Genomic DNA, 11,144 nt, shown 5'->3' with positions numbered 1-11,144 from the left:
ACTATAAAGGGAGATTCAAAGGAACTGAGTGTCAATAATCTTTTTGTCCTGAAATAATTAACTGACAAACTGCATAAACTCCTTTCACCTCCTTGATAAGCACTAAACATGTAAGCTTTAATTCCTCCACACAGCATGAGCAATGCCTTATATAACATAATTACCTCAGGATTAAACCAGGAGTGTTTAGTGGTGCTGGGAATAGGTTTCAGTTTGTTTTTTAATTAATAGCTTTTTGCACAAACAGATACGTTCAGGGTTCTCGTTACTCAGTCATGAATTACAATGAATAGATATGTGGAGAGAGAGAGAGAGAGAGAGAGAGAGAGAGAGAGAGAGAGAGAGAGAGAGAGAGAGAGAGAGAGAGAGAGAGAGAGAGAGAGAGAGAGAAAGAGAGAGAAACTGCTTCCTTATTTGAGTCATGCTGCCTTCAGGGGCTTCTACTACATTCGCCTCCAGATCGCAAATAAGACTTGTTTTGTGTATTCTCAGGTTAAAAAAACAATGAAAACAAACTTGTAGTAGCTTTTGATATTACAAATATTAAGTAGCAAATGGCAAATGTTCAGCTGGTGTGTTGTTAATCTTAGAAATAAATGTCAACTCATTATGTGTGTTATATTTCCATTCCTTTTCCAATTCAGGGTGATATATACAGAAGCCTAGAACTTTTGCATTGTGTAAATATACAAAACACTTTTTTAGACATTCTCCATGAAACATTGATAATTGATCTTAATTCAAACGTTTCTGGATTTTCAATAGAACAATAATGAAGAACTGTTCTTTCGGATGTCGGAATATTTCAAGTCGTACCCGAATGCAGCACTACCCAACGTTCGCTCCATGGTTCGCTCCCGCCGGCTCGCGCAGGAAGGAAAAAACCGTCGATGATGCTCCGCCCCCTGAGAAGGGGTATAAGTAAAGGCGGCTCCTCTTCTCCCTCAATACTGCCTTCTACAACCGATTCTTTAGTGTCGGAGAGGAGCAGGGAAAAAAACCTACAAAAATGGTGAGTAATAAAGAAAACTAGAGCGTAGTCTAGTTTGTATTATACTAATATCAACGTTTTAGTATAAAATCGTTGATTTACTTCAAATTAACGGGAATTTGATTGTTTTTCGTATAAATCGCGCGTATGCGCGTACAGTGAAGTGGTTCTAGGCCAAACCGTTGGAACAGTTTGAAATTGAAATTCAAAATCTAACGGCTTTATTGAAATATTTGCTAAAAACTGCAGTTTATTAGTAATAAAAGCATAGATTATAAAACGGTTTGCGGAAAGCTGTGTACCTGTCTTAGTGGTTTTGGAAGACATGAGGCTGCGCATTACTGTAAACCGGTGAGCTAGAAGACGCCATCACGACCTGTCCGTGAACGTTACACAAAGGTAGGGCTTTCCAGCAGGGAGGAGAGTCTCCCCTCCTCCATCTCTCCTCCCTGTTGCTCAGTTTGGGAGGGGCACTGGGCAGACGACAGAGTGAAGCAGGTACACGTGACTCAGCACAAAGTAACCACCTCCGAATAGAGATTATAACATGTCCCCGCCCAAAGCACCATCTAAAAGGGACTGGATTTTGAGGACACTATTGTCCATTGAATCGGCCATTTTGTAACTGTCCCACTTCGTCCCCACCTTTTTTTATCTACTTTTTTTTCTTAATTTGTTCATATAAATGCAATAAATGAAATGTAATGATGAACCATGCTGCGTTTTATTTGTCAAATTGACACATGGAAACTGTGTAAACTATTAAGTTACGCTGTAGTACTATTGTAAGAATATTCTGGGTTAGTGATTGCACTGTATAAACTGACATGGGATGTTTCAGTTCAAATTCTCAATATGAATTATTAGGTCATTTTCATACAGCAAAAATGTTATCTGAACAAAAGACTCTTTAATATAATCATAACCGTTTGTCTCCTCCACAGCGTGAGTGTATCTCTATGCATGTCGGCCAGGCCGGAGTCCAGATGGGCAATGCCTGCTGGGAGCTCTACTGCCTGGAGCACGGCATCCAGCCTGACGGTCAGATGCCGAGTGACAAGACCATTGGAGGAGGAGACGACTCCTTCAACACCTTCTTCAGCGAGACTGGAGCCGGCAAACACGTCCCCAGAGCCGTCTTTGTCGACCTGGAGCCCACTGTAATCGGTAAGGATACACATATTTTTATTTAAACGTGAAATAATATTTTTGAAGAAGACGGGTAGGACAGACGGATAAATAGATGCTTATTGAACCCAAATAGGGAAATTATTTTGTTGCCGCAGCAGTGTGTTCAGGCATTAAAATATATAAATAATAAAATTAAATCAATAAACAGCAAATATAATATCTACAGTAGAATAGACGTGTATCTAAAATATTCTGGATTATTCTGGTTCAATACCCATGACTGTACCCGTGTTGTTCCTCAGATGAAGTCCGTACAGGAACCTACCGCCAGCTCTTCCACCCCGAGCAGCTGATCACCGGTAAGGAGGACGCAGCCAACAACTACGCCCGCGGTCACTACACCGTCGGCAAGGAGATCATCGACCTGGTTCTTGACAGGACTCGCAAACTGGTGAGCTCTTCATCTCATTACATGTTGCAAGTGAAGCCTTTAAAATAAAAACATATTTTGATTGATGACAAAACATTTAAAACCATTATCCCTTATTTCCAGGCTGATCAGTGCACAGGGCTCCAGGGTTTCCTGATCTTCCACTCCTTTGGAGGAGGAACCGGCTCTGGCTTCACCTCCCTGCTGATGGAGCGTCTCTCTGTCGACTACGGCAAGAAGTCCAAGCTTGAGTTTGCGGTTTACCCCGCCCCCCAGGTGTCCACCGCTGTGGTGGAGCCCTACAACTCCATCCTGACCACCCACACCACCCTGGAGCACTCCGACTGTGCCTTCATGGTGGACAATGAGGCCATCTACGACATCTGCCGCAGGAACCTGGACATCGAGCGCCCCACCTACACCAACCTCAACAGGCTGATTGGACAGATCGTCTCCTCCATCACCGCCTCCCTGCGCTTTGATGGTGCCTTGAATGTGGATCTGACTGAGTTCCAGACCAACTTGGTGCCCTACCCCCGTATTCACTTTCCTCTGGCCACCTACGCCCCAGTTATCTCCGCAGAGAAGGCCTACCACGAGCAACTGTCTGTGGCTGACATTACCAACGCCTGTTTCGAGCCGGCCAACCAGATGGTGAAATGCGACCCCCGCCACGGCAAGTACATGGCCTGCTGCCTCCTGTACCGTGGTGATGTGGTGCCTAAAGATGTCAACTCTGCCATCGCCACCATCAAAACCAAGCGCACCATCCAGTTTGTGGACTGGTGTCCCACTGGCTTCAAGGTGGGCATCAACTACCAGCCACCCACCGTGGTTCCTGGAGGAGACCTGGCCAAGGTGCAGAGGGCCGTGTGCATGCTGAGCAACACCACCGCCATCGCAGAGGCCTGGGCTCGTCTGGACCACAAGTTCGACCTGATGTACGCCAAGAGGGCCTTCGTCCACTGGTACGTTGGAGAGGGGATGGAGGAGGGAGAGTTCTCTGAGGCCAGAGAGGATATGGCCGCCCTGGAGAAGGATTATGAGGAGGTGGGAACCGACAGCGTGGGGGACGAAGGAGAAGAAGGGGAGGAGTACTAAGCCACTGAAACATCTGTGGTGAAGACTCTGACCCTCCAGAGCCTGGACGACCATCTCTTTAGCTTGGCTTCAGTTATTTTGGCACGTGACTCAAAACTGACTTAAACTCTTAACGATGAAGGACACCGTAATGTTTAACTAGGTTTACAAAAACAAAAACAAACCAGGGTTCAGCTGTTCCATCTGGTGACTTAAAAAGAATGTTAATCTTTCTATTTTCTTTTGAGCCATTCCAAATGTTGGTTAACTGCATTGTTCTGACAGGCATTGATGATGGGATGCCAGGCCGGGGGAGGCAACCTGTACACTGACTAAACCATTTCAATAAAGTGCACTTGTGTTCCGACATGACATCTGCCTCTTCCATTAAATTACTTTATATCAAGGTGAATGTGACTTCCCTATCTGGTACAGAAAATAACACATGATCATTTCAATATATTTTTCAATGATTATGAGAAATGTTTTTAAAAAGGACCATTCAATCGAATTTTCAAATGTTTTGGCGTGTGAGATCCGAGTCAAAATAATTAAAATGACTGAGTTAAACCTCAACTAAACGGACACACATCTGCTTTAAGGAAGTTAGTGCATACTCATGCCTCCAATTAAATGTTCCTATATGACCCAATGCAAATGTACTTGCTATTTGCTTTGCAATTATTAATTTGATTAAATATAATGTGACTATAAATAAAATACAGACAGCGGAGATAAATACTCTTAATGTTTGTCGCTCGTGCTTTTCGTGCACATCTTTCAACTAAAAGAGCTATTTATCTGCTTACTTTGATCAGTATCTCCTTCAGGCTTTATGCTGACCTATTTACTGCAGTGTTACCTTGATCAGCTTTGAAATGATAAATGAAACGCAGACCCCACTGAGCTCAGATCCGTCACTTATTGATGCACAGAAGACTTTGTGTCCTAACCTCTCATATTGTATTATCATTTGTGATTATGATCTCCTGAGATCATGAGATAGTTTATAAGCTATAAAACCCAGTGATGAGAAAATTGACAAATCAAACACTGTTTTTGGGAGGTGTGTGGCGCAGTGGACTAGTGCGTTGGTGTACAGGTTCAAACCCCAATGCAGTCAGCATGTCGTTGTGTCCCTGGGCAAGACACTTCACCCCAAATTGCTCCGGTGGGGATTGCTCACAGCATTGAGTATGTAAGTCGCTTTATAAAACCGTCTAACAAATAACATGTAATGTTTTTCCTCTCCGAACACACATACAACTAAGATCGCAGGCGTGTTCTCCGAGGCAAGAAAGTTGAAAACATAGGATTTTATGGAGAAATACTCCTGTTCAAATGTAAAGATTAAGACATCTACTGTACGCTCAATGGGCACTACTTTTTGTTAACATAACTGAAATATATTCCCAGTGGTGTACTCTACAGTCAGTGTGTAACACAACACATCCCTTGGTTAACAAACTGCACCTCCTTGATAAGCACTAAACATTTAAGCTTTAATTCCTCCACAAAACAGGTGGGTGCAATGCCTTACATAACATAAATACCTCAGGATTAAACCAGGAGTGTTTAGTCGTGCTAGGAATAGTTTTCAGTTTGTTTTTAATGAATATCTTTTTACACAAACAGGTAAGTTCAGGGTTCACTTTACAATGAAAAAATGTAGATTTATGAACAGAGAGAGTCCACAGCACCTGAGGCCTGTATTACGAAGCCGGATTTCTGCTTAGCGAGCTAACTTCAGGGTAAACTCTGGGTTTCCGGTCCTACGACGCTGGTTCTCTTCTTAACGGGCTAGATCTCCATGGTAACTTATGTTCCAGGAGATCAAGTCAGTGAAAGCACCGCCTGCTGACCAATAAGAGCTCAGTGTGCGGAGTTTAAAGAGATCAAGTCATAATTACAGGATAAAGGAAGTACAGAAAAACTGCCGTTGCAGGAAAGACGGCCGAGAAAAATCAACTGACTGATCGTGAAAATTAATAGAATGTCACCGCCCATCTCCAGAGCAATCTGACTAATATATAACATTAGCGTTAAGAAAGCTTACTTAAAATGGACCTATTATGCTATATTGGAAACATATATTGTAGGGCCATACCTATACAAAACATATCTGTGAATTTCTTTGCTTAAAATACCAAACAGTTCACCCATTGTAGCCATGCCTCATACTGCTCAAACCCGTCTTTTGAAGCCCTGTTAGAGAAACGCGGATTTTGGTTCCTTAGCTTGAAAAAAAAAAAAGAGGAGGCGGAGCTAATGCCTGATCAGAATTCTACCTGAGATAAAGTTAAATTCGCTTGTGATAAAACGCCATCCTGTTCTAAACCACATCAAAGATTATTTCTGAAACAGTATGGAGCTCAAATGCTTTTTCTCTTGCGGGTTTATCACAAGGTGAGTTCCTTTTTTTATTTCCTGCTTTTTAAACACATGTGCTCTACAGTACAGGTTAGCTCTGAGTGTTAGCGAGGCTTGCTAATGTAAACAAAGACGAGATTACGTCCAAAACACATCAGGCATTGTTTCTGATAGGAACTTTCTGTGCATCCGCTGCCGATTTGACGTCATATCGGCCGCAAAGCTGTATCCGCTCGTTGTACACCCGTTTTTAAAAGTTTTGGGTACGGAGGAAAAGAGAGGGTTTTATTTTCTGATGCTGCGTGAGTTCCCCGACGCACCAGGGACACATATTTATGTATAAAAGACATCACAAAGTGCATTTTGCATGATAGGTCCCCTTTAAATATCTGCCACAATATAAGTAACCGGATCAAAGTAACATTAGTACGTACAGTCCGGGGCACTGTGAGTGCAGACGTCGGTGTATCCCATTATCATTCATATCACATCATTAGGTATATATTTCCTTATCTGAGTCAGCTTCTTGACCCGTATCTGGTCGTGCAACACTTACATCGTCACATACTGTATGCAGAAGTGTTATTTTAAGCAACACATTAAGTTGACGAAACACTCGAGTCAAATGTAATTAAAGTCAGATCCACCCGTGTCTTAAACGGGGCATACACCAGGTCTCACATCTTTTTAATATTTTATTTTTGTATTCATGTATTATATGAATTGAATGAATTTGTGTTCTTTGTAAAAATAAAAATAAAATACTACACAGAGCTTTAGCAATAGTGTATGTAACTGTGGTAATGCTAATAAAGTGCAATATGTAATGTGAAGCGCTTTGAGCATTTGGGAGAGCACTCTAATAAATGTAATTAATTATTATTATTATTGTTATTATTATTATTATTATAATAAAGCTATTGAATTGAATGAGAGAAAGAGAGAGCCTGCTTCCTTATTTGAATAATGCTGCCTTCAAGTGCTTCTGCTACATTCGCCTTCCGATCTTAAGAGATCACAAATAAGACTGTTTGTGTGTATTCTAGTAACTTTCAGGTTCAAAATATAATGAAAACAAACTTGTAGTTTTAGCTTTTGATATTCTATAAATTATGGGGATATGTTCAGCTTGTGTGTTGTTTAGATTAGAAACAAAATAATTATACTCTATGTGTGTGTGATATCTTCATGCCTTTTCCAATTCAGGCCCGACATAAATAGAAGCCTAAAGCCTTTGCATGGGGCGAATATATAATACACTTTTTAAGACGATGAAACAATAATTGCTGATCTTAATTCAAACGTTTCTGGACGTTCAATAGAGCGGAAATTAAAAACAGTCATTTTAGATGACACAACAAACGTGTAGGGTCGGAATATTTCGAGCCGTGCCTGAATGCACCTCTGCCCAGCGTTTGCTCGCGCCAGAAAGAAATTTAAACCGCCGCTGTGTCTCCGCCCCCTCAGAAAATTATAAATATAGGCAGCTCCTCGCCTCCTTTTCACTACAACCTTCAACAACCGATTCTTCAGTGTCGGAAAGAAGCAGGGAAAAAATCCTACAAAAATGGTGAGTACTGACGAACAAAACAATTATATAAATAATAAAACTACCGGTAATTAGATTTGTTGCGGTTAAAATCCCGTTTATGTGCCTAAATTGAGGTAGCTTTAGTCCAAACAGTTGGCGCAGTTTAAATCGTAACGGTTGAAATTGGCCGTTAAAACGTAACTTTCATCGCTTTAAACTACAGTCAAAGATACTGTATCGACATCTGGGCATTTTTTTCTCTCCAGTTTAATAGGAATAAAAGCATACAGTATAAAACGGTATGCGAAACATTTTTTCCCATCTTTGTGGGTTTGGAAGACATAAGGCTGGGCATTACTGTAAGCCGGCGAGCTAGAAGACTGCATCATATAACGACCTGTCCATGAACGTGACAGAAAAGGCAGGGCTTTGCAGCAGGGAGGAGAGATGTTGCCCGTTTTGGGAGGGGCAGACAGGAACACGTGATTCGGCACAAAGTCACTAGGGCTAGGGTTTATAACCTGTCAGCGCCCAAAACACCATTTAAAAGGGAATGATTTTTAGGGAAATATTGTCCAATAAATCGGCCATATTGTAAATGTACCCCTCCCTCCCAAACTTTTTAAATGTATCCCTGTGACTGTATATCTAATAGTGTTGGTAATTGGTTAATTTAATTGCGATAAATCACAATTTTAGAGTTGAGTCCAGTTGTGTTTTATTTGTCAAATTGAGACATGGAAACTGTTTGTATTAACATACGTTGTAGTACTTCAGTTAGTGATTGCACTGTATAAACTGACATGGAATGTATCCGTTCAAATTCGAAAATGTAATCTGCTCAAAAGACGGTCTCTTTAATAAAATAACCGTTTGTCTCCTCAACAGCGTGAGTGTATCTCTATGCATGTCGGCCAGGCCGGAGTCCAGATGGGCAATGCCTGCTGGGAGCTCTACTGCCTGGAGCACGGCATCCAGCCTGACGGTCAGATGCCGAGTGACAAGACCATTGGAGGAGGAGACGACTCCTTCAACACCTTCTTCAGCGAGACTGGAGCTGGCAAACACGTCCCCAGAGCCGTCTTTGTGGACCTGGAGCCCACTGTAATCGGTAAGGATACACATATTTTTATTTAAACGTGAAATAATATTTTTGAAGAAGACGGGTAGGACAGACGGATAAATAGATGCTTATTGAACCCAAATAGGGAAATTATTTTGTTGCCGCAGCAGTGTGTTCAGGCATTAAAATTTATAAATAATAAAATAAAATCAATAAACAGCAAATATAATATCTACAGTAGAATAGAGGTGTATCTAAAATATTCTGGATTATTCTGGTTCAATACCCATGACTGTACCCGTGTTGTTCCTCAGATGAAGTCCGTACAGGAACCTACCGCCAGCTCTTCCACCCCGAGCAGCTGATCACCGGTAAGGAGGACGCAGCCAACAACTACGCCCGCGGTCACTACACCGTCGGCAAGGAGATCATCGACCTGGTTCTTGACAGGACTCGAAAACTGGTGAGCTCTTCATCTCATTACATGTTGCAAGTGAAGCCTTTAAAATAAAAACATATTTTGATTGATGGCAAAACATTTAAAACCATTATCCCTTATTTCCAGGCTGACCAGTGCACAGGGCTCCAGGGTTTCCTGATCTTCCACTCCTTTGGAGGAGGAACCGGCTCTGGCTTCACCTCCCTGCTGATGGAGCGTCTCTCTGTCGACTACGGCAAGAAGTCCAAGCTTGAGTTTGCGGTTTACCCCGCCCCCCAGGTGTCCACCGCTGTGGTGGAGCCCTACAACTCCATCCTGACCACCCACACCACACTGGAGCACTCCGACTGTGCCTTCATGGTGGACAATGAGGCCATCTACGACATCTGCCGCAGGAACCTGGACATCGAGCGCCCCACCTACACCAACCTCAACAGGCTGATTGGACAGATCGTCTCCTCCATCACCGCCTCCCTGCGCTTTGATGGTGCCTTGAATGTGGATCTGACTGAGTTCCAGACCAACTTGGTGCCCTACCCCCGTATCCACTTTCCTCTGGCCACCTACGCCCCAGTTATCTCCGCAGAGAAGGCCTACCACGAGCAGCTGTCGGTGGCTGACATCACCAACGCCTGTTTCGAGCCGGCCAACCAGTTGGTGAAATGCGACCCCCGCCACGGCAAGTACATGGCCTGCTGCCTCCTGTACCGTGGTGATGTGGTGCCTAAAGATGTCAACTCTGCCATCGCCACCATCAAAACCAAGCGCACCATCCAGTTTGTGGACTGGTGTCCCACTGGCTTCAAGGTGGGCATCAACTACCAGCCACCCACCGTGGTTCCTGGAGGAGACCTGGCCAAGGTGCAGAGGGCCGTGTGCATGCTGAGCAACACCACCGCCATCGCAGAGGCCTGGGCTCGTCTGGACCACAAGTTCGACCTGATGTACGCCAAGAGGGCCTTCGTCCACTGGTACGTTGGAGAGGGGATGGAGGAGGGAGAGTTCTCTGAGGCCAGAGAGGATATGGCCGCCCTGGAGAAGGATTATGAGGAGGTGGGCACCGACAGCGTGGGGGACGAAGGAGAAGAAGGGGAGGAGTACTAAGCCACTGAAACATCTGTGGTGAAGACTCTGACCCTCCATTGTCCAACTTCAGCTCTTTTCAAAACAACACAACACACAAACACACACACACACACATTGATGGCAGGAGACAGTTATGTTTTGGCCAGGTTAAAAAAAATCTCCCCAGGGATCAGCTGTTGCATCTCAGGACTTTAAAAAAAAAAAAAGTTCATTTTTAAAAATTTATTTTGAGTCATTCCAAATGTTACGACTTTGTAAACAATCCCAATAAAGTTCTCTTGGGTTCCGACATGACCTCTGACTCTGTCTTCATTGAATTACTTTACAGGAAGGTGAATGTAAATTCCAACTCTTATTGAAAAGGTAAAAGTACATTTTAAAAAATATATAGATACTTAAAAAATGCATCAGTATTGTGTGTGTATTAGTGACGCAGTTAAACGTCGAGTAGCTTTAGAGGATTTAAACTTGTTAAACACAAAATCCATCTGGCGAGGTGGAAATAATTGTTATTACTCTATATACTTCTGCTTTATTGAAACCAATACATGTCGGTTTATTTGATTTATACTTTGTTAACAAATCTAAATCTGAAAAGTAACCACTAATATCGCGTTAAATTGAAAGAACATAGTAAAATACTGGTGTGTTATTACCCTGATTTTAAATTCATAGCAGTTGCACGGTTTAGTCAGCAGATGGCGACAAAGGTCCATTTCTATTTACATCCAGAAATGAAGTGTGACAAAAGGCAAAAGTGAAATAGTTTTTTCAGGTACGAGATAAAACTTTTGGCCAGATCTCAATATGTTTTTCATTTCTGGCACTGGTCCTCTTCTGTAGGTGTGAATTTACCTCCTTTGATGATACAATTAATTTAAATGCTATCGTATTATCAGGCTTTTTAAACGGACATTAGCATGGCAGTGAATTTGGAACTAGTGCCAGAGATATGGAAAAATAATTAAAATCAGAAATACTTTATACATCCCACAATGAGGAAATGTAGACAAGTGCAGATAA

The 11,144-nt window shown here is 42.5% G+C and overlaps 2 protein-coding genes across 2 annotated transcripts; both read left to right on the top strand.

Annotated features, from left to right (window-relative positions):
* The first annotated feature begins 860 nt into the window (after positions 1 to 860).
* LOC307015674 (tubulin alpha chain-like) lies at positions 861 to 4,004 on the top strand. Its single transcript, XM_079644451.1, has 4 exons — positions 861 to 1,012; positions 1,936 to 2,158; positions 2,425 to 2,573; positions 2,676 to 4,004. The coding sequence occupies exons 1-4, from the start codon at positions 1,010 to 1,012 to the stop codon at positions 3,651 to 3,653; spliced, it is 1,353 nt and encodes a 450-aa protein (XP_079500577.1). The 5' UTR covers positions 861 to 1,009; the 3' UTR covers positions 3,654 to 4,004.
* Positions 4,005 to 7,436: 3,432 nt separating this feature from the next.
* LOC307015673 (tubulin alpha chain-like) lies at positions 7,437 to 10,415 on the top strand. Its single transcript, XM_079644450.1, has 4 exons — positions 7,437 to 7,572; positions 8,422 to 8,644; positions 8,911 to 9,059; positions 9,162 to 10,415. Exons 1-4 carry the CDS (start codon positions 7,570 to 7,572, stop codon positions 10,137 to 10,139), a joined length of 1,353 nt encoding a protein of 450 aa, XP_079500576.1. The 5' UTR covers positions 7,437 to 7,569; the 3' UTR covers positions 10,140 to 10,415.
* The last annotated feature ends 729 nt before the right edge of the window (positions 10,416 to 11,144 follow it).

Source organism: Notothenia rossii (assembly GCF_949606895.1).
Source record: "Notothenia rossii genome assembly, chromosome: 8".
NCBI classification, from domain to species: Eukaryota; Metazoa; Chordata; class Actinopteri; order Perciformes; family Nototheniidae; genus Notothenia; species Notothenia rossii.
The sequence above is the reverse complement of the archived record's forward strand: the minus strand, read 5'-3'. Positions and strand labels throughout refer to the sequence as shown.

Bases quoted from the DNA above. Each gene is read 5' to 3' on its own strand.
- LOC307015674 (XM_079644451.1), top strand. The intron at 2,159-2,424 runs GTAAGGATACAC...GTTGTTCCTCAG, and splicing joins CCTGGAGCCCACTGTAATCG to ATGAAGTCCGTACAGGAACC. The intron at 2,574-2,675 runs GTGAGCTCTTCA...CCTTATTTCCAG, and splicing joins TTGACAGGACTCGCAAACTG to GCTGATCAGTGCACAGGGCT.
- LOC307015673 (XM_079644450.1), top strand. The intron at 8,645-8,910 runs GTAAGGATACAC...GTTGTTCCTCAG, and splicing joins CCTGGAGCCCACTGTAATCG to ATGAAGTCCGTACAGGAACC. The intron at 9,060-9,161 runs GTGAGCTCTTCA...CCTTATTTCCAG, and splicing joins TTGACAGGACTCGAAAACTG to GCTGACCAGTGCACAGGGCT.